Source organism: Oncorhynchus mykiss, chromosome 8 (assembly GCF_013265735.2).
Source record: "Oncorhynchus mykiss isolate Arlee chromosome 8, USDA_OmykA_1.1, whole genome shotgun sequence".
In the NCBI taxonomy this organism is placed as follows: Eukaryota; Metazoa; Chordata; class Actinopteri; order Salmoniformes; family Salmonidae; genus Oncorhynchus; species Oncorhynchus mykiss.
In genome coordinates, this window is record NC_048572.1 from 89,352,298 (window position 1) to 89,376,470 (window position 24,173).

Here is a 24,173-nt window from a genome sequence, read left to right on the forward strand (position 1 = left end):
CCTGGTGAGATCAAACATCTCGGACCCTGAGAAGCCCACCTCACATTCCCGAGACCAGTAACTAACTACAGGATCAATACAATTAAGAGTACCAGGATCAATCATGATCCTGAACTGAAGCTGTAAAGCTATGAATAGATTTAGCTGCTGTAAATGGCTGTGGTTGGGTGTGTGTGTGTGTGTGTGTGTGTGTGTGTGTGTGTGTGTGTGTGTGTGTGTGTGTGTGTGTGTGTGTGTGTGTGTGTGTGTGTGTGTGTGTGTGTGTGTGTGTGTGTGTGTGTGTGTGTGTGTGTGTGTGTGTGTGTGTGTGTGTGTGTGTGTGTGTGTGTGTGTGTGTGTGTGTGTGTGTGTGTCAGAGTGTCAGAGTGTGTGTGTCAGAGTGAAGGATGTTAAGTCATTCATATGTCTGGCTCTGACAGAACGGGAGAATGATCCCAACTCAACCGCAGTGCTCTGAGGACAAACCTCATCTTCATCACAAATGGCACCCTATTCCCTATTTAGTTTTGAACAAACGTCTCATCTCAAAAACGGTTAATGTAAGGGTAATTACAGTATTTACAGAATTACAGTAGTGTTAATGTAATAGTAATTACAGAAGTTACAGAATTACAGTAGTGTTAATGTAATGGTAATGACAGTAGTTGCAGGATTACAGTAGTGTTAATGTAATAGTAATTACAGTAGTTACAGAATTACAGTACTGATAATGTAATGGTAATTACAGTAGTTACATAATTACAGTAGTGTTAATGTAATAGTAATTACAGTACTGTTAATGTAATAGTAATTACAGTAGTTAGAGAAATTACAGTACTGTTAATGTAATAGTAATTACAGTAGTTACAGAATTACAGTACTGTTAATGTAATGGTAATTACAGTAGTTACAGAATTACAGTAGTGTTAATGTAATAATAATTACAGTAGTTACAGAATTACAGTAGTGTTAATGTAATAGTAAATACAGTTGTTACAGAATTACAGTAATGTTAAAGTAATGGTAATTACAGAAGTTACAGAATTACAGTAGGGTTAATGTAATGGTAATTACAGTAGTTACAGAATTACAGTAGTGTTAATGTAATAGTAATTACAGTAGTTACAGAATTACAGTAGTGTTAATGTAATAGTAATTACAGTAGTGTTAATGTAATAGTAATTACAGTAGTTACAGAATTACAGTACTGTTAATGTAACAGTAATTACAGTAGTTACTGAATTACAGTAGTGTTCATGTAATAGTAATTACAGTAGTGTTAATGTAATAGTAATTACAGTAGTTACATAATTACAGTACTGTTAATGTAACAGTAATTACAGTAGTTACTGAATTACAGTAGTGTTCATGTAGTAGTAATTACAGTTACAACAATAGCCCAATATGCAGTGAGTGAGTCTCTATCTGAGTGCAATGTCCAATGCTGTTACCTCTGTTATACACTGAGTAAAAAGGGGTAGTAGGTGCCAGGCTCACCGGTTTGTGTCAAGAACTGCAACGCTGCTGGATTTTTCATGCTCAATAGTTTCCCGTGTGTATGAAGAATGTTCCACCAACCAAAGGACAGCCGACTTGACACAACTGTGGGAAGCATTGGAGTCAACATGGGCCAGCATCCCTGTGGAACGCTTTCGACACCTTGTACAGTCCATGCCCCGACTAATTGAGGCTGTTCTGAGGGCAAAATGGGGGGAGTGCAACTCACTATTAGGAAGTGCAGAACCACCCAGTGTCCTAACTTCAGACTGAGGTGGAACATACACAGTGATATTTCCTTTGTTTCAGACTAAATGAAAAATACAGGCCAGTCTAACCTGAAGGTGACAGAAGTGTTCCACAGGAAGGTATTGTTCCTCTCTGAGCCCTTCCACTGTTTGACCATGGTCTACTCCATCTCTGAGCCCTTCCACTGTTTGACCATGGTCTACTCCATCTCTGAGCCCTTCCACTGTTTGACCATGGTCTACTCCATCTCTGAGCCCTTCCACTGTTTGACCATGGTCTACTCCATCTCTGAGCCCTTCCACTGTTTGACCATGGTCTACTCCATGTAGACTCATCCAGTGCATCCAACCGTATTTGGTCCTTGCAGTTGTCCATGACAGATAACAAGAGGAGGACTGTGGATCCTCCCTGAAGGACTCTGTTCTGTATGGACCAGTTCCAGTTGGACCAGTATCTGACCAGTACCAGTTGGACCAGTATCTGACCAGTACCAGTTGGACCAGTATCTTACCAGTTGGACCAGTATCTGACCAGTTGGACCAGTACCAGTTGGACCAGTATCTGACCAGTACTAGTTGGACCAGTATCTGACCAGTACCAGTTGGACCAGTATCTGACCATTTGGACCAGTACCAGTTGGACCAGTATCTGACCAGTACCAGTTGGACCAGTACCAGTTGGACAAGTATCTTACCAGTTGGACCAGTACCAGACCATTTAGACCGGTACCATTTGAACCAGTACCAGTTGGACCAGTACCAGTTGTGGTCAGAAGGCTTTGGACCATCCCATGCGGTCCAGCCTGCTCCAGCCCAGTCCTCAGTCCAATTGAGCTGCACCTCTTCCACAGACGCTCAGCGATCCCCATCCCGGTCCCTCTCCCGGTCACCAGTCACGTATTCTGATCCTGACCTTCTCTGTCTCCCCCTGCGTGCGGTTAGCGTGGGTTTAGCGGGGGTCAGTGTGGGTCAGCGGGGTCAGCAGGGTCAGCGGTTAGCGGGAATCAGCGGTGGTCAGCTGTTAGTGGGGTCAGTGGTTAGCGGGGGGATAGTGGTTAGCGGGGTGGCAGCGGTTAGCGGGGATCAGTGGTTAGCGGTGATCAGTGGTTAGCGGGGGTCAGCGGTTAGCAGTGGTCAGTGGTTAGCGGGGGTCAGTGGTTAGCAGTGGTCAGTGGTTAGCGGGGGTCAGCGGTCAGCGGGGGTCAGTGGTTAGCGGGGGTCAGCGGTCAGCGGGGGTCAGTGGTTAGCGGAGGTCAGTGGTTAGCGGGGTCAGTGGTTAGCGGGGGGTCAGTGGTTAGTGGTGGTCAGCGGTTAGCAGGTTCAGCGGTCAGCTGGGGTCAGTGGTTAGCGGTTAGCGGGGGTCAGTGGTTAGCGGTGGTCAGTGGTTAGCGGTGGTCAGCGGTTAGCAGGTTCAGCGGTCAGCTGGGGTCAGTGGTTAGCGGTTAGCGGGGGTCAGTGGTTAGCAGTGGTCAGTGGTTAGCGGGGGTCAGTGGTTAGCAGTGGTCAGTGGTTAGCGGGGGTCAGTGGTTAGCGGGGGTCAGTGGTTAGCAGTGGTCAGTGGTTAGGGGGTTCAGCGGTCAGCGGGGGTCAGTGGTTAGCAGTGGTCAGTGGTTAGCGGGGGTCAGTGGTTAGCAGTGGTCAGTGGTTAGCGGGGGTCAGTGGTTAGCAGTGGTCAGTGGTTAGCGGTGGTCAGTGGTTAGCGGTGGTCAGCGGTTAGCAGGTTCAGCGGTCAGCTGGGGTCAGTGGTTAGCGGTTAGCGGGGGTCAGTGGTTAGCAATGGTCAGTGGTTAGCGGGGGTCAGTGGTTAGCAGTGGTCAGTGGTTAGCGGTGGTCAGCGGTTAGCAGGTTCAGCGGTCAGCTGGGGTCAGTGGTTAGCGGTTAGCGGGGGTCAGTGGTTAGCAGTGGTCAGTGGTTAGCAGTGGTCAGTGGTTAGCAGTGGTCAGTGGTTAGCGGTGGTCAGTGGTTAGCGGGGATCAGTGGTTAGTGGGGGTCAGTGGTTAGCGGGGTCAGCGGCGGGGGCTCCCAGTCAGGCTGGTAGAAGTGGATGTTGAAGGTTCGAGCCCAGCTGGTGAAGACCCTCTTCTCTGTGATAAAGCGGTGATGGCTGCCCCTGCGGTCCCGCTCATGGCTGATGTACATGGCACACTCCTCTGGACCGAGGGGCTCGTAGTAGTGGTAGGGGGAGGGGGAGGATGGGGGCTGGGGCTCTCTAGGAGGGGCAACAGGAACACAGGATAGATTATTAGAGGGAGAGAGAGGCTCACCCAGCCACATAATAATACACACAGGCACAAACGACCTGAGAGCACTGCAGGAAAGAGTGGCCACAGCACTGAAGAGAGTGATTGAAAAGGCTTCTTCTACTTTCCCCAACGCACAAGTGGTTATCTCCACCCTGCTACCACGAAAAGACTTCCACCCTGCCACAATACAGCGGGTAAATGCAAGTATTTCCCGTGACTGTGCCTCAAAACCAAACGTTTTCCTGGCCCACCACTCCACCCTGGACTTGAACAGCCTCTATGACCAGGTCCACCTCTACAAGGCAGCAGTGCCCACCTTTGCCCGAACTCTAAAGGACATCGCTCTCAAACGTATCCCCAACACTTCACACAGGAGCAACAGATCAATAGACACCCCATCCAGACCAGCGAGACACCCTCCCAGATCTGCAGGACCCCCCCCTGGACCTACACATAGAGGACCCACGCCAAGAGGAATTACATCCAGACCACAGTACACCCAGACACATCCACACCCCCACCCCAACCAATCAACACCCCCCCACGTCAACCATGCCCACACCCCATTTAGGCCCACCCAGGTCAGACCTATGCCACTCCTGCCCACCCCATGCACCCCACCCCCGCAAAGAGGGCCTCAACATGGAAGCCACACATACGCCCAGGTAGTGAGCGGGCAAACAGTCCCAACCCCCACTCTCACACTCGCCGAAGCCAATGGCATGTACCAGATGCTCAGCAGGCTCTGCTCACACTTACTGGCCTGAGGCCAAACCACGACCAACAACATTGGACACTCTATGGAACAAAAAGCCTTCACTATATTATCATGGAATATCCAAGGCCTGAGGTCATCTGCCTTTGGCCTAAAGAGCAGAAACCCGGACTTCACCAAAGAAATCGGTAATACAGACATTGTCATCCTGCAAGAAACCTGGTATAGAGGAGACGGACCCACTGGTTGCCCTCTAGGTTACAGAGAGCTGGTAGTCCCATCCACCAAACTACCAGGTGTGAAACAGGGAAGGGACTCAGGGGGTATGCTAATTTGGTATAGAGCAGACCTAACTCACTCCATTAAATTAATCAAAACAGGAACATTTTACATTTGGCTAGAAATTCAAAAAGAAATTATCCTAACAGAGAAAAATGTCCTCCTGTGTGCTACCTATATCCCCCCACTAGAATCCCCATATTTTAATGAAGACAGCTTCTCCATCCTGGAGGGGGAAATCAATCATTTCCAGGCCCAGGGACATGTACTAGTCTGTGGCGACCTAAATGCCAGAACCGGACAAGAACCTGACACCCTAAGCACACAGGGGGACAAACACCTGCCTGGAGGTGACAGCATTCCCTCCCACATATGCCCCCCTAGGCACAACTATGACAACATAACCAACAAAAACGGGTCACAACTCCTGCAGCTCTGTCGCACGCTGGGTATGTACATAGTCAACGGTAGGCTTCGAGGGGACTCCTATGGTAGGTACACCTATAGCTCATCTCTTGGCAGTAGTACTGTAGACTACTTTATCACCGACCTCAACCCAGAGTCTCTCAGAGCGTTCACAGTCAGCCCACTGACACCCCTATCAGACCACAGCAAAATCACAGTCTACTTAAACAGAGCAATAATCAATCATGAGGCATCAAAGCCAAAGGAACTGAGTAACATTAAGAAATGCTATAGATGGAAGGAATGCAGTTTGGAAACCTACCAAAAAACAATTAGGCAACAACAAATTCAATCCCTTTTAGACAATTTCCTGGGTAAAACGTTCCGCTGTAATAGTGAAGGTGTAAACTTGGCAGTAGAAAATCTTAACAGTATATTTGACCTCTCAGCTTCCCTATCAAATCTAAAAATCTCAAATAGAAAACCGAAGAAAATTAACAATAATGACAAATGGTTTGATGAAGAATGCAAAAATCTAAGAAAGAAATTGAGAAACCTGTCCAACCAAAAACATAGAGACCCGGAAAACCTGAGTCTACGCCTTCACTATGGTGAATCACTAAAACAATACAGAAATACACTACGGAAAAAGAAGGAACAGCATGTCAGAAATCAGCTCAATGCAATTGAAGAATCCATAGACTCTAACCACTTCTGGGAAAATTGGAAAACACTAAACAAACAACAACAAGAAGAATTATCTATCCAAAATGGAGATGTATGGGTAAACCACTTCTCCAATCTTTTTGGCTCTATAACAAAGAATAAAGAGCAAAAACATATACATGATCAAATACAGATCTTAGAATCATCTATTAAAGACTACCAGAACCCACTGGATTATCCAATTACATTGAATGAGTTACAGGACAAAATAAAAACCCTCCAACCCAAAAAGGCCTGTGGTGTTGATGGTATCCTCAATGAAATGATCAAATATACAGACAACAAATTCCAATTGGCTATACTAAAACTCTTTAACATCATACTTAGCTCTGGCATCTTCCCCAATATTTGGAACCAAGGACTGATCACCCCAATCCACAAAAGTGGAGACAAATTTGACCCCAATAACTACCGTGGAATATGTGTCAACAGTAACCTTGGGAAAATCCTCTGCATTATTATTAACAGCAGACTCGTACATTTCCTCAATGAAAACAATGTACTGAGCAAATGTCAAATTGGCTTTTTACCAAATTACCGTACAACAGACCATGTATTCACCCTGCACACCCTAATTGACAACCAAACAAACCAAAACAAAGGCAAAGTCTTCTCATGCTTTGTTGATTTCAAAAAAGCCTTCGACTCAATCTGGCATGAGGGTCTGCTATACAAACTGATGGAAAGTGGTGTTGGGGGTAAAACATACGACATTATAAAATCCATGTACACAAACAACAAGTGTGCGGTTAAAATTGGCAAAAAACACACACATTTCTTCACACAGGGTCGTGGGGTTAGACAGGGATGCAGTTTAAGCCCCACCCTCTTCAACATATATATCAACGAATTGGCGCGGGCACTAGAAAAGTCTGCAGCACCCGGCCTCCCCCTGCTAGAATCCGAAGTCAAATGTCTGCTGTTTGCCGATGATCTGGTGCTTCTGTCACCAACCAAGGAGGGCCTACAGCAGCACCTAGATCTTATGCACAGATTCTGTCAGACCTGGGCCCTGACAGTAAATCTCAGTAAGACCAAAATAATGGTGTTCCAAAAAAGGTCCAGTCACCAGGACCACAAATACAAATTCAATCTAGACACTGTTGCCCTAGAGCACACAAAAAACTATACATACCTTGGCCTAAACATCAGCGCCACAGGTAACTTCCACAAAGCTGTGAACGATCTGAGAGACAAGGCAAGAAGGGCATTCTATGCCATCAAAAGAAACATAAATTTCAACATACCAATTAGGATTTGGCTAAAAATACTTGAATCAGTCATAGAGCCCATTGCCCTTTATGGTTGTGAGGTCTGGGGTCCGCTCACCAACCAAGACTTCACAAAATGGGACAAACACCAAATTGAGACTCTGCACGCAGAATTCTGCAAAAATATCCTCCGTGTACAACGTAGAACACCAAATAATGCATGCAGAGCAGAATTAGGCCGATACCCACTAATTATCAAAATCCAGAAAAGAGCCGTTAAATTCTACAACCACCTAAAAGGAAGTGATTCACAAACCTTCCATAACAAAGCCATCACCTACAGAGAGATGAACCTGGAGAAGAGTCCCCTAAGCAAGCTGGTCCTGGGGCTCTGTTCACAAACACAAACACACCCTACAGAGCCCCAGGACAACAGCACAATTAGACCCAACCAAATCATGAGAAAACAAAAAGATAATTACTTGACACATTGGAAAGAATTAACAAAAAAACAGAGCAAACTAGAATGCTATTTGGCCCTAAACAGAGAGTACACAGCGGCAGAATACCTGACCACTGTGACTGACCCAAAATTAAGGAAAGCTTTGACTATGTACAGACTCAGTGAGCATAGCCTTGCTATTGAGAAAGGCCGCCGTAGGCAGACATGGCTCTCAAGAGAAGACAGGCTATGTGCTCACTGCCCACAAAATGAGGTGGAAACTGAGCTGCACTTCCTAACCTCCTGCCCAATGTATGACCATATTAGAGAGACATATTTCCCTCAGATTACACAGATCCACAAAGAATTCGAAAACAAATCCAAATTTGAAAAACTCCCATATCTACTGGGTGAAATTCCACAGTGTGCCATCACAGCAGCAAGATTTGTGACCTGTTGCCACGAGAAAAGGGCAACCAGTGAAGAACACACACCATTGTAAATACAACCCATATTTATGCTTATTTATTTTATCTTGTGTCCTTTAACCATTTGTACATTGTTAAAACACTGTATATATATATATAATATGACATTTGTAATGTCTTTACTGTTTTGAAACCTCTGTATGTGTAATGTTTACTGTTAATTTTTGTTGTTTTTCACTTTATATTTTCACTTTGTATGTTGTCTACCTCACTTGCTTTGGCAATGTTAACACATGTTTCCCATGCCAATAAAGCCCTTGAATTGAATTGAAATTGAATTGACAGAGACAGAGAGAGAGACAGAGACAGAGACAGAGACAGAGACAGAGAGAGAGAGAGAGAGAGAGAGAGAGATCAATTCTCACCTGCAGTGGTCTGGAGCCACCATGCCATAGACATTGATCCGGTCACACAGCTCCAGAGCTATGGTCATAGTGAACCAACCAGTACTCAACCACGAGTTAGAGATTCGCCTGGAGGAGGGGGAGGGAGAGAGGGAAAAAGGGGGGGGGGGGGGGGTAGAGAGAGGGGAGACAGGGAGGAGGGGGAGGTGGAATGAGGTTATAGAAGATTGTCTGGCATAGGTAATCAGTAACTCCCATGTCCATGTAAACTCATCCACTCATCCATCCATCTCTCTCTCAATTAAATTAAATGGGTGTTATTGGCATAGGAAACAAATATTTAAATTACCAAAGCAATTGAAATAGATAATAAAGAAAAGTGAAATTTAAAAAAAAAAAACATCTCTGCAGCTCTCCACCAATCAGACCTTTATGGTAAAGAGGCCAGATGGAAGCCACTCCTCAGTAAACGGAACATGACAGTCTGCTGGGAGGGAGTTTGCCTAAAGGCACCTAAAGGACTCTCAGACCATGAGAAGCAAGATTCACTGGTCTGGTGAAACCAAGATTGAACTCGTTGGCCTGAATGCCAAGTGTCCCGTCTACAGGAAACCTGTGGCTTTAGATAGATGTACTTAAGACCCTATTGAAGAAATACTCCCATGAAGAAATCTGCTGGCCGGTAAATGGAAGGGTTTTCAGCGGTTGAATTACATTTATTCAAGGGAACCACGCCTGAGAAGTCCGTAGGAAAGGCGTGTGTAGGAAAGACCTACATTTCACAAGACTGAATCGGGCGCTAAATCCTCCCCAAAGGGATTTTCCTGGTGGTGTCTGCCTGTCTGAAGGGAGCCTGGTGTCATCAGGACTTGTGTCCCCAATGGCCCCCTATTCCCTAGTTAGTGTATTACATTTGACTAGAGATCTATGAGCCCGGGACCAGACGGATTACCAGGACGTGTATGTATTAAAGCTGGAAAGTGTCTTGACTGAAATGTTCAACCTCTCCCTGACCGAGTCTGTAATACCTGCATGTTTCAAACAGACCACCATAGTCCCTGTGCCCAAGAGAGCGAAGGAAACCTCCCTATATTTCTGTCCAGTAGCATTCACGTCGGTAGCCATGAAGTGCTTTGAAAGGCTGGTCATGGCTCACATCAACACCATCATGCCAGAAACACTAGACCCACTCCAATTCGCACACCGCCCCGACATAACCACAGGTGACGCAATCTCAATCGCACTCCATACTGCCCTTTCCCACCTGGACAAAAGGAACACCTATGTGAGAATGCTGTTCATTGACGACAGCTCAGCGTTCAACACCATAGTGCCCACGAAGCTCATCACTAAGCTAAGGACCCTAGGACTAAACACCTGCCTCTGCAACTAGATCCTGGACTTCCTGACCGGACGCCCCCAGGTGGTAAGGGTAGGCAACAACACATCTGCCAAGCCGATCCCCAACACTGGGGCCCCTCAGGGGTGTGTACTTAGTCCCCTCCTGTATTCCCTGTGTTCACCCACGACTGCGTGGCCAAACACGACTCCAACACCATCATTAAGTTGACGTGGTTGGCCTGATCACCGACAACGATGAGATGGCCTACAGGGAGGAGGTCAGAGACCTGGCAGTGTGGTGCCTTTCTTTCAATGTGAGTAATACAAAGGAGAGGATCGTGGACTATAGGAAAAGGAGGGCCGAAGAGGCCCCCATTAATATCAATGGGGCTGTAGTGGAGCGGGTCGAGAGTTTCAAGTTCCTTGGTGTCCACATCACCAACGATCTATCATGGTCCAAACACACAGACCGTTGTGAAGAGGGCATGACAACACCTTTACCCTCTCAGGAGACTGAAAAGATTTGGCATGGGTCCCCAGATCCTCAAGAAGATTTATACAGCTGCACCATCGAGAACATCCTGACCAGTTGCATCACCGCCTGGTATGGGAGCTGCTTGGTATCTGACCGTAAAGCGCTACAGAAGGTAGTGCGTATGGCACAGTATATCACTGGGGCCAAGCTTCCTGCCATCCAGGACCTATATACTAGGCGGTATCAAGGAAGGCCCAACATTTTTTTAAAGACTCTAGTCACCCAAGTTATAGACTATTCTCTCTGCTACCACACGGCAAGCGGTACCGGAGCACCAAGTCTAGGACCATAAAGGCTTCTTAACAGCTTTTACCCCCAAGCCATAAGACTGCAGAGCAACTAATCAAATGGCCACCGGACTATTTACATTGGCCACGCCTTTGTTTTTACACTGCTGCTACTCGCTGTTCATTATCTCTGCAGTCACTTTACAAATCACCTCGACTAACCTGTACCCCCCGCACACTGACTAGGTACTGGTACCCCCTGTATATAGCCTCCACATTGACTCTGTACCGGTTCCCCCTGTATACAGCTTCCACATTGACTCTGTACCGGTACCCCCTGTATTTAGCCTCTACCGTAATACCCTGTATATAGCCTCCACATTGACTCTGTACCGTAACACCCTGTATATAGCCTCCACATTGACTCTGTACCGTAATACCCTGTATATAGCCTCCACATTGACTCTGTACCGTAACACCCTGTATATAGCCTCCACATTGACTCTGTACCGTAATACCCTGTATATAGCCTCCACATTGACTCTGTACCGTAATACCCTGTATATAGCCTCCACATTGACTCTGTACCGTAATACCCTGTATATAGCCTCCACATTGACTCTGTACCGTAATACCCTGTATATAGCCTCCACATTGACTCTGTACCGTAACACCCTGTATATAGCCTCCACATTGACTCTGTACCGTAATACCCTGTATATAGCCTCCACATTGACTCTGTACCGTAATACCCTGTATATAGCCTCCACATTGACTCTGTACCGTAACACCCTGTATATAGCCTCCACATTGACTCTGTACCGTAATACCCTGTATATAGCCTCCACATTGACTCTGTACCGTAATACCCTGTATATAGCCTCCACATTGACTCTGTACCGTAATACCCTGTATATAGCCTCCACATTGACTCTGTACCGTAATACCCTGTATATAGCCTCAACATTGACTCTGTACCGTAACACCCTGTATATAACCTCCACATTGACTCTGTACCGTAATACCCTGTATATAGCCTCCACATTGACTCTGTACCGGTACCCCCTGTATATAGCCTCCACATTGACTCTGTACCGTAATACCCTGTATATAGCCTCCACATTGACTCTGTACCGTAATACCCTGTATATAGCCTCCACATTGATTCCGTACCGTAATACCCTGTATATAGCCTCCACATTGACTCTGTACCGTAATACCCTGTATATAGCCTCCACATTGACTCTGTACCGTAACACCCTGTATACAGCCTCCACATTGACTCTGTACCGTAACACCCTGTATATAGCCTCCACATTGACTCTGTACCGTAATACCCTGTATATAGCCTCCACATTGACTCTGTACCGTAATACCCTGTATATAGCCTCCACATTGACTCTGTACCGTAATACCCTGTATATAGCCTCCACATTGACTCTGTACCGTAATACCCTGTATATAGCCTCCACATTGACTCTGTACCGTAATACCCTGTATATAGCCTCCACATTGACTCTGTACCGTAATACCCTGTATATAGCCTCCACATTGACTCTGTACCGTAATACCCTGTATATAGCCTCCACATTGACTCTGTACCGTAATACCCTGTATATAGCCTCCACATTGACTCTGTACCAGTACCCCCTGTATATAGCCTCCACATTGACTCTGTACCGTAACACCCTGTATATAGCCTCCACATTGACTCTGTACCGTAATACCCTGTATATAGCCTCCACATTGACTCTGTACCGTAATACCCTGTATATAGCCTCCACATTGACTCTGTACCGTAATACCCTGTATATAGCCTCCACATTGACTCTGTACCGTAATACCCTGTATATAGCCTCCACATTGACTCTGTACCGTAATACCCTGTATATAGCCTCCACATTGACTCTGTACCGTAATACCCTGTATATAGCCTCCACATTGACTCTGTACCGTAATACCCTGTATATAGCCTCCACATTGACTCTGTACCGTAATACCCTGTATATAGCCTCCACATTGACTCTGTACCGTAATACCCTGTATATAGCCTCCACATTGACTCTGTACCGTAATACCCTGTATATAGCCTCCACATTGACTCTGTACCGTAATACCCTGTATATAGCCTCCACATTGACTCTGTACCGTAATACCCTGTATATAGCCTCCACATTGACTCTGTACCGTAATACCCTGTATATAGCCTCCACATTGACTCTGTACCGTAATACCCTGTATATAGCCTCCACATTGACTCTGTACCGTAATACCCTGTATATAGCCTCCACATTGACTCTGTACCGTAATACCCTGTATATAGCCTCCACATTGACTCTGTACCGTAATACCCTGTATATAGCCTCCACATTAACTCTGTACCGTAATACCCTGTATATAGCCTCCACATTGACTCTGTACCGTAATACCCTGTATATAGCCTCCACATTGACTCTGTGCCGTAATACCCTGTATATAGCCTCCACATTAACTCTGTACCGTAATACCCTGTATATAGCCTCCACATTGACTCTGTATCGTAATACCCTGTATATAGCCTCCACATTAAATCTGTACCGTAATACCCTGTATATAGCCTCCACATTGACTCTGTACCGTAATACCCTGTATATAGCCTCCACATTGACTCTGTACCGTAATACCCTGTATATAGCCTCCACATTAACTCTGTACCGTAATACCCTGTATATAGCCTCCACATTAACTCTGTACCGTAACACCCTGTATATAGCCTCCACATTGACTCTGTACCGTAATACCCTGTATATAGCCTCATTATTGTTATGTACATTTACTTTTTGATTTATTCAATTTTTTTATTTTAGTTTATTTACAAAATATATTAGTAACTCAATTTCTTAAACTGCATTGTTGGTTAAGGGCTTGTAAGTAAGCATTTCACAGTAAGGTCTGTTGTATTCAGCACAAATACAATTTGATTTGATAAAAAAATGTTTGATTTGAGATTAAGTTCTTTCTTCTAAATGAATCATATAAGCTATTTGAAGGGAAGAAAAAGCCTAAATGTTGCCAATACTGATCACGACTTCTAATGTAACTTTTGTAATGTTTTCTGTTCTTTAAAGGAAGCAGTTGACTTATTTATTCAAACTTACTTTGGGAGATAACGCAAGTCTTATAAGTCTCATTCGTGGTTCATCTCAGACTCCGAGCCACTTCTGTTCCACTCACCATTATTAACAGTACTCTAGCTTGCAGGTGAAACTCACCTGTCCTTGCCCGTCTCCCTCTTGAAGAGTTCGTCAAACTGCAGCATCTTCTGCCTGGAGATGATGTAGACCTTTAGTTTGGGCAGCACCTGGTTCATCAACCTCAGGTTGTTGTAGACCAGACCCTTCCCATCCCGCCGCATGTAACTACTGGGCCCCCAGAAGATAAACACTGTGTCCTGGAGGGAGGAGAATGTAATGTTACTACTGATAAACACTGTGTCCTGGAGGGAGGAGAATGTAATGTTACTACTGATAAACACTGTGTCCTGGAGGGAGGAGAATGTAATGTTACTACTGATAAACACTGTGTCCTGGAGGGAGGAGAATGTAATGTTACTACTGATACACACTGTGTCCTGGAGGGAGGAGAATGTAATGTTACTACTGATAAACACTGTGTCCTGGAGGGAGGAGAATGTAATGTTACTACTGATAAACACTGTGTCCTGGAGGGAGGAGAATGTAATGTTACTACTGATAAACACTGTGTCCTGGAGGGAGGAGAATGTAATGTTACTACTGATAAACACTGTGTCCTGGAGGGAGGAGAATGTAACGTTACTACTGATAAACACTGTGTCCTGGAGGGAGGAGAATGTAATGTTACTACTGATACACACTGTGTCCTAGAGGGAGGAGAATGTAATGTTACTACTGATACACACTGTGTCCTAGAGGGAGGAGAATGTAATGTTACTACTGATACACACTGTGTCCTGGAGGGAGGAGAATGTAATGTTACTACTGATAAACACTGTGTCCTAGAGGGAGGAGAATGTAATGTTACTACTGATAAACACTGTGTCCTGGAGGGAGGAGAATGTAATGTTACTACTGATAAACACTGTGTCCTGGAGGGAGGAGAATGTAATGTTACTACTGATAAACACTGTGTCCTGGAGGGAGGAGAATGTAACGTTACTACTGATAAACACTGTGTCCTGGAGGGAGGAGAATGTAATGTTACTACTGATAAACACTGTGTCCTAGAGGGAGGAGAATGTAATGTTACTACTGATAAACACTGTGTCCTGGAGGGAGGAGAATGTAATGTTACTACTGATAAACACTGTGTCCTAGAGGGAGGAGAATGTAATGTTACTACTGATAAACACTGTGTCCTGGAGGGAGGAGAATGTAATGTTACTACTGATAAACACTGTGTCCTGGAGGGAGGAGAATGTAATGTTACTACTGATAAACACTGTGTCCTGGAGGGAGGAGAATGTAATGTTACTACTGATAAACACTGTGTCCTAGAGGGAGGAGAATGTAATGTTACTACTGATAAACACTGTGTCCTGGAGGGAGGAGAATGTAATGTTACTACTGATAAACACTGTGTCCTAGAGGGAGGAGAATGTAATGTTACTACTGATACACACTGTGTCCTAGAGGGAGGAGAATGTAATGTTACTACTGATACACACTGTGTCCTGGAGGGAGGAGAATGTAATGTTACTACTGATAAACACTGTGTCCTGGAGGGAGGAGAATGTAATGTTACTACTGATACACACTGTGTCCTGGAGGGAGGAGAATGTAATGTTACTACTGATAAACACTGTGTCCTAGAGGGAGGAGAATGTAATGTTACTACTGATACACACTGTGTCCTAGAGGGAGGAGAATGTAATGTTACTACTGATACACACTGTGTCCTAGAGGGAGGAGAATGTAATGTTACTACTGATACACACTGTGTCCTGGAGGGAGGAGAATGTAATGTTACTACTGATAAACACTGTGTCCTGGAGGGAGGAGAATGTAATGTTACTACTGATAAACACTGTGTCCTGGAGGGAGGAGAATGTAATGTTACTACTGATAAACACTGTGTCCTAGAGGGAGGAGAATGTAATGTTACTACTGATAAACACTGTGTCCTGGAGGGAGGAGAATGTAACGTTACTACTGATAAACACTGTGTCCTGGAGGGAGGAGAATGTAATGTTACTACTGATAAACACTGTGTCCTAGAGGGAGGAGAATGTAATGTTACTACTGATAAACACTGTGTCCTAGAGGGAGGAGAATGTAATGTTACTACTGATAAACACTGTGTCCTAGAGGGAGGGGAATGTAATGTTACTACTGATAAACACTGTGTCCTAGAGGGAGGAGAATGTAATGTTACTACTGATAAACACTGTGTCCTGGAGGGAGGAGAATGTAATGTTACTACTGATAAACACTGTGTCCTGGAGGGAGGAGAATGTAATGTAATGTTACTACTGATAAACACTGTGTCCTAGAGGGAGGAGAATGTAATGTTACTACTGATACACACTGTGTCCTGGAGGGAGGAGAATGTAATGTTACTACTGATAAACACTGTGTCCTAGAGGGAGGAGAATGTAATGTTACTACTGATAAACACTGTGTCCTGGAGGGAGGAGAATGTAACGTTACTACTGATAAACACTGTGTCCTGGAGGGAGGAGAATGTAATGTTACTACTGATAAACACTGTGTCCTGGAGGGAGGAGAATGTAACGTTACTACTGATAAACACTGTGTCCTGGAGGGAGGAGAATGTAATGTTACTACTGATAAACACTGTGTCCTAGAGGGAGGAGAATGTAATGTTACTACTGATAAACACTGTGTCCTAGAGGGAGGAGAATGTAATGTTACTACTGATAAACACTGTGTCCTAGAGGGAGGAGAATGTAATGTTACTACTGATAAACACTGTGTCCTAGAGGGAGGAGAATGTAATGTTACTACTGATAAACACTGTGTCCTGGAGGGAGGAGAATGTAATGTTACTACTGATAAACACTGTGTCCTAGAGGGAGGAGAATGTAATGTTACTACTGATAAACACTGTGTCCTGGAGGGAGGAGAATGTAATGTTACTACTGATAAACACTGTGTCCTGGAGGGAGGAGAATGTAATGTTACTACTGATAAACACTGTGTCCTGGAGGGAGGAGAATGTAACGTTACTACTGATAAACACTGTGTCCTGGAGGGAGGAGAATGTAATGTTACTACTGATAAACACTGTGTCCTAGAGGGAGGAGAATGTAATGTTACTACTGATAAACACTGTGTCCTAGAGGGAGGAGAATGTAATGTTACTACTGATAAACACTGTGTCCTAGAGGGAGGAGAATGTAACGTTACCAACTGTGCTATTTTGTTGAGTTTTTTCACATTGTTTGAAGAATTCGCTGACAAGTAGGTAAACCACCACTACCTTTGGTATTATTGGCCAATAATTGTGGAAAAAAACTGGATGATCTACGATTAAGACTATCCTACCAACGGGACATTAAAAACTGTAAAATCTTATGTTTCACCAAGACGTGGATGAACGACGACACAGATAATATAGAGCTGGCTGGCTTCTCCGTGTATCGGCAGGACAGAGCAGCTACGTCTGGTAAGACGAGGGGGAGGGTCTGTGTCTATTTGTCAATAACAGCTGGTGCGTAATGTCTAATATTAAAGAAGTCTCAAGGTTCTGCTCGCCTGAGGTAGAGTACCTTATGATAAGCTGTAGACCACACTATCTACCAAGAGAGTTCTCATCTGTATTATTCGTAGCCATCTATTTACCACCAAACCAATGCTGGCACTAAGACCGCACTCAACCAACTCTATAAGGCCATAAGCAAACAAGAATATGCTCATCCAGAAGCAGCACTCCTAGTGGCCGGGGACTTTAATGCAGGCAAACTTAAATCCATTTTTATCTCATTTCTACCAGCATGTTAAATATGCAACCAGAGAGAAAAAAACCCTAGACCACCTTTACTCCACACACAGAGACGCATACAAAGCTCTCCCTCACCCTTCATTTGGCAAATCTGACCATAATTCTATCCTCCTGATTCCTGCTTACAAGCAAAAACTAAAGCAAGAAGTATCAGTGACTCGCTTAATACAGAAGTGGTCAGATGACGCGGATGCTAAGCTACAGGATTGATTTGTTGGAACAGACTGGAATATGTTCCGGGATTCATCCAATGGCATTGAAGAGTACACCACCTCAGTCACCAGCTTCATCGATAAGTGCATCAACGAAGTCATCCCAACAGTCCCCAGTAGATAACACTGTGAAAGCATTATTGAAAACACTTATGCAGGGATTCAATCATAGGTTTCTTTGTCGACAAGCGCACTGCCCTATTGACAATGTGCCTTTTAGAGAGAATTTTATTGAATGTTTTTCACATGCATTAACAACAGTCCTATAGGGTCCCAGTAGTACAACATGCATTAACAACAATCCTATAGGGTCCCAGTAGATAACACTGTGACCTATATTGTCCCCAGTAGATAACACTGTGACCTATATTGTCCCCAGTAGATACCACTGTGACCTATATTGTCCCCAGTAGATAACACTGTGACCTATATTGTCCCCAGTAGTACAACATTCTTCAACAAGAGTCCTAGATTGTCCCCAGTAGATAACACTGTGACCTATATTGTCCCCAGTAGATACCACTGTGACCTATATTGTCCCCAGTAGATAACACTGTGACCTATATTGTCCTCAGTAGTACAACATTCCTCAACAACAGTCCTATATTGTCCCCAGTAGTACAACATTCATCAACAACAGTCCTATATTGTCCCCAGTAGATAACACTGTGACCTATATTGTCCCCAGTAGATAACACTGTGACCTATATTGTTCCCAGTAGATAACACTGTGACCTATATTGTCCCCAGTAGATAACACTGTGACCTATATTGTCCTCAGTAGTACAACATTCTTCAACAACAGTCCTATATTGTCCCCAGTAGATAACACTGTGACCTATATTGTCCCCAGTAGATAACACTGTGACCTATATTGTCCCCAGTAGATAACACTGTGACCTATATTGTCCTCAGTAGTACAACATTCTTCAACAACAGTCCTATATTGTCCCCAGTAGATAACACTGTGACCTATATTGTCCCCAGTAGTACAACATTCTTCAACAAGAGTCCTAGATTGTCCCCAGTAGATAACACTGTGACCTATATTGTCCCCAGTAGTACAACATTCTTCAACAACAGTCCTATATTGTCCCCAGTAGATAACACTGTGACCTATATTGTCCCCAGTAGTACAACATTCTTCAACAAGAGTCCTAGATTGTCCCCAGTAGATAACACTGTGACCTATATTGTCAACCAGTAGTACAACATTCTTCAGCAAGAGTCCTAGATTGTCCCCAGTAGATAACACTGTGACCTATATTGTCCCCAGTAGATAACACTGTGACCTATATTGTTCCCAGTAGATAACACTGTGACCTATATTGTCCCCAGTAGATAACACTGTGACCTATATTGTCCCCAGTAGTACAACATTCTTCAACAACAGTCCTATATTGTCCCCAGTAGATAACACTGTGACCTATATTGTCCCCAGTAGTACAACATTCTTCAACAAGAGTCCTAGATTGTCCCCAGTAGATAACACTGTGACCTATATTGTCCCCAGTAGTACAACATTCTTCAACAAGAGTCCTAGATTGTCCCCAGTAGATAACACTGTGACCTATATTGTCCCCAGTAGATAACACTGTGACCTATATTGTCCCCAGTAGATAACACTATGACCTATATTGTCCCCAGTAGTACAACATTCATCAACAACAGTCCTATATTGTCCCCAGTAGATAACACTGTGACCTATATTGTCCCCAGTAGTACAACATTCATCAACAACATGCAGAAAGAAGTAATGGAAGTATAGCAGATCAGGACACAGAGAGGAGAGGCTGAGTAGGGACTTGTACCCCGTCGTCACATGTCTAGTTCGGAGTCGAGAGTGTTGCTGTTCAACCAAACCGTTTACACAAGATGCACGTTTGAAATCCCAGAGAATCATCTAACCTGGGATGCGTTGAGCAGTTCGTGGCGGTTCCGTAGGACCCTCTGCATGCTGGAGTGAGCGATGCCCTATTGACAATGTGCCTTTTAGAGAGAATTTTATTGAATGTTTTTCACATGCATTAACAACAGTCCTATAGGGTCCCAGTAGTACAACATGCATTAACAACAATCCTATAGGGTCCCAGTAGATAACACTGTGACCTATATTGTCCCCAGTAGATAACACTGTGACCTATATTGTCCCCAGTAGATACCACTGTGACCTATATTGTCCCCAGTAGATAACACTGTGACCTATATTGTCCCCAGTAGTACAACATTCTTCAACAAGAGTCCTAGATTGTCCCCAGTAGATAACACTGTGACCTATATTGTCCCCAGTAGATACCACTGTGACCTATATTGTCCCCAGTAGATAACACTGTGACCTATATTGTCCTCAGTAGTACAACATTCCTCAACAACAGTCCTATATTGTCCCCAGTAGTACAACATTCATCAACAACAGTCCTATATTGTCCCCAGTAGATAACACTGTGACCTATATTGTCCCCAGTAGATAACACTGTGACCTATATTGTTCCCAGTAGATAACACTGTGACCTATATTGTCCCCAGTAGATAACACTGTGACCTATATTGTCCTCAGTAGTACAACATTCTTCAACAACAGTCCTATATTGTCCCCAGTAGATAACACTGTGACCTATATTGTCCCCAGTAGATAACACTGTGACCTATATTGTTCCCAGTAGATAACACTGTGACCTATATTGTCCCCAGTAGATAACACTGTGACCTATATTGTCCTCAGTAGTACAACATTCTTCAACAACAGTCCTATATTGTCCCCAGTAGATAACACTGTGACCTATATTGTCCCCAGTAGTACAACATTCTTCAACAAGAGTCCTAGATTGTCCCCAGTAGATAACACTGTGACCTATATTGTCCCCAGTAGTACAACATTCTTCAACAACAGTCCTATATTGTCCCCAGTAGATAACACTGTGACCTATATTGTCCCCAGTAGTACAACATTCTTCAACAAGAGTCCTAGATTGTCCCCAGTAGATAACACTGTGACCTATATTGTCAACCAGTAGTACAACATTCTTCAGCAAGAGTCCTAGATTGTCCCCAGTAGATAACACTGTGACCTATATTGTCCCCAGTAGATAACACTGTGACCTATATTGTTCCCAGTAGATAACACTGTGACCTATATTGTCCCCAGTAGATAACACTGTGACCTATATTGTCCCCAGTAGTACAACATTCTTCAACAACAGTCCTATATTGTCCCCAGTAGATAACACTGTGACCTATATTGTCCCCAGTAGTACAACATTCTTCAACAAGAGTCCTAGATTGTCCCCAGTAGATAATACTGTGACCTATATTGTCCCCAGTAGTACAACATTCTTCAACAAGAGTCCTAGATTGTCCCCAGTAGATAACACTGTGACCTATATTGTCCCCAGTAGATAACACTGTGACCTATATTGTCCCCAGTAGATAACACTGTGACCTATATTGTCCCCAGTAGTACAACATTCATCAACAACAGTCCTATATTGTCCCCAGTAGATAACACTGTGACCTATATTGTCCCCAGTAGTACAACATTCATCAACAACATGCAGAAAGAAGTAATGGAAGTATAGCAGATCAGGACACAGAGAGGAGAGGCTGAGTAGGGACTTGTACCCCGTCGTCACATGTCTAGTTCGGAGTCGAGAGTGTTGCTGTTCAACCAAACCGTTTACACAAGATGCACGTTTGAAATCCCAGAGAATCATCTAACCTGGGATGCGTTGAGCAGTTCGTGGCGGTTCCGTAGGACCCTCTGCATGCTGGAGTGAGCGATGACGCGTAGCGAGGTGCGGCGCCCAACGTCTCGCCCGTACCCCAGCGCCGTGGGGGCGTCGTTCATACGGATGACACACTCCGCCCGGTCGATCTCCTCGCCGCGACCACCACCCATCAGGTGACCAGAGCTGGTGACCAACGCACAGCTATGGCAGTGCATTCTCAGAGGCTGGGGGAGAGAGGGATGTTTTTCTTATTTTAGTAGAGGAAAGGGGAGAGGACGAGGGAGAGAGGGATGTTTTGTTATTTTAGTAGAGGAAGGGGGAGAGGACGAGGGAGAGAGGGATGTTTTGTTATTTTAGTAGAGGAAAGGGGAGAGGACGAGGGAGAGAGGAAGAAATGGATGCTACAGCAGTGCATCTTAAAATAATAATAGTCATCTAATATTATAATAATAATAATCCCTTCAGTGGCTGGAGGAGAGAGGGAGAGATTTTGTTATTTTCATAGAGAGAGGGAGGAAGAGGACCAGAAGCAGAGGGAGAGGACCAGAGGAAGAGGACCAGAAGCAGAGGGAGAGGACCAGAGGGAGAGGACCAGAGAGGAGAGGACCAGAGGGAGAAGACCAGAGGGAGAAGACCAGAGGGAGAGGACCAGAGGGAGAGGACCAGAGGGAGAGGACAAGAGGGAGAGGACCAGAGAGGAGAGGACCAGAGGGAGAGGACCAGAGGGAGAGGGCCAGAGGGAGAGGACCAGAGGGAGAGGACTAGAGGGAGAGGACCAGAGGAAGAGGACCAGAGGGAGAGGACCAGAGGGAGAGGACCAGAGGGAGAGGACCAGAGGAAGAGGACCAGAGGGAGAGGACCAGAGGTAGAGGACCAGAGGGAGAGGACCAGAGGGAGAGGACCAGAGGAAGAGGACCAGAGGGAGAGGACCAGAGGGAGAGGACCAGAGGGAGAGGACCAGAGGGAGAGGACCAGAGGTGGACTCCAATCAAGTTGTAAAAACATAATCTAACATCACCTCCATCTAACTAACATCACCTCCATCTAACTAACATCACCTCCATCTATCTAACATCACCTCCATCTATCTAACATCACCTCCATCTAACTAACATCACCTCCATCTATCTAACATCACCTCCATCTAACTAACATCACCTCCATCTATCTAACATAATCTAACATCACCTCCATCTAGGTAACATCACCTCCATCTATCTAACATAATCTAACATCACCTCCATCTAACTAACATCACCTCCATCTATCTAACATCACCTCCATCTATCTAACATAATCTAACATCACCTCCATCTAACTAACATCACCTCCATCTATCTAACATCCCCTCCATCTATCTAACATCACCTCCATCTATCTAACATCACCTCCATCTATCTAACATCACCTCCATCTATCTAACATAATCTAACATCACCTCCATCTAACTAACATCACCTCCATCTTTCTAACATCACCTCCATCTATCTAACATCACCTCCATCTATCTAACATAATCTAACATCACCTCCATCTAACTAACATCACATCCATCTATCTAACATAATCTAACATCACCTCCATCTAGGTGATGTTAGATGATGTTAGTTAGATGGAGGTGATGTTAGATAGATGGAGGTGATGTTAGATAGATGGAGGTGATGTTAGATAGATGGAGGTGATGTTAGATTATGTTAGATAGATGGAGGTGATGTTAGTTAGATGGATGTGATGTTAGATAGATGGAGTTGATGTTAGATGGATGGAGGTGATGTTAGTTAGATGGAGGTGATGTTAGATAGATGGAGGTGATGTTAGATGATGTTAGATAGATGGAGGTGATGTTAGTTAGATGGAGGTGATGTTAGTTAGATGGAGGTGATGTTAGATGATGTTAGATAGATGGAGGTGATGTTAGGTGATGTTAGATAGATGGAGGTGATGTTAGTTAGATGGAGGTGATGTTAGATGATGTTAGATAGATGGAGGTGATGTTAGGTGATGTTAGTTAGATGGAGGTGATGTTAGATAGATGGAGGTGATGTTAGATAGATGGAGGTGATGTTAGATAGATGGAGGTGATGTTAGATGATGTTAGATAGATGGAGGTGATGTTAGTTAGATGGATGTGATGTTAGATAGAAGGAGTTGATGTTAGATGGATGGAGGTGATGTTAGTTAGATGGAGGTGATGTTAGATAGATGGAGGTGATGTTAGATAATGTTAGATAGATGGAGGTGATGTTAGATAGATGGAGTTGATGTTAGATAGATGGAAGTGATGTTAGATAGATGGAGGTGATGTTAGATGATGTTAGATAGATGGAGGTGATGTTAGTTAGATGGATGTGATGTTAGATAGATGGAGGTGATGTTAGATAGATGGAGGTGATGTTAGTTAGATGGATGTGATGTTAGATAGATGGAAGTGATGTTAGATAGATGGAGGTGATGTTAGATAGATGGAGGTGATGTTAGATGATGTTAGTTAGATGGGGGTGATGTTAGATAGATGGAAGTGATGTTAGATAGATGGAGGTGATGTTAGATAGATGGATGTGATGTTAGATGATGT

The 24,173-nt window shown here is 44.4% G+C and overlaps 1 protein-coding gene across 1 annotated transcript in view; it reads right to left on the reverse strand.

Annotated features, from left to right (window-relative positions):
* Positions 1 to 412: 412 nt before the first annotated feature.
* LOC118965582 (alpha-N-acetylgalactosaminide alpha-2,6-sialyltransferase 5-like) overlaps positions 413 to 24,173 on the reverse strand; it is a 55,333-nt gene continuing 31,572 nt past the window's right edge. Inside the window, exons 3-6 of the mRNA XM_036986723.1 lie at positions 21,589 to 21,822; positions 13,932 to 14,110; positions 8,599 to 8,706; positions 413 to 3,933 (exon numbers count right to left, since the gene is read on the reverse strand). Of these exons, the coding sequence (XP_036842618.1) occupies positions 3,705 to 3,933; positions 8,599 to 8,706; positions 13,932 to 14,110; positions 21,589 to 21,822 (750 nt within the window). The 3' untranslated portion in view covers positions 413 to 3,704. The remainder of the gene's footprint in view (positions 3,934 to 8,598; positions 8,707 to 13,931; positions 14,111 to 21,588; positions 21,823 to 24,173) is intronic.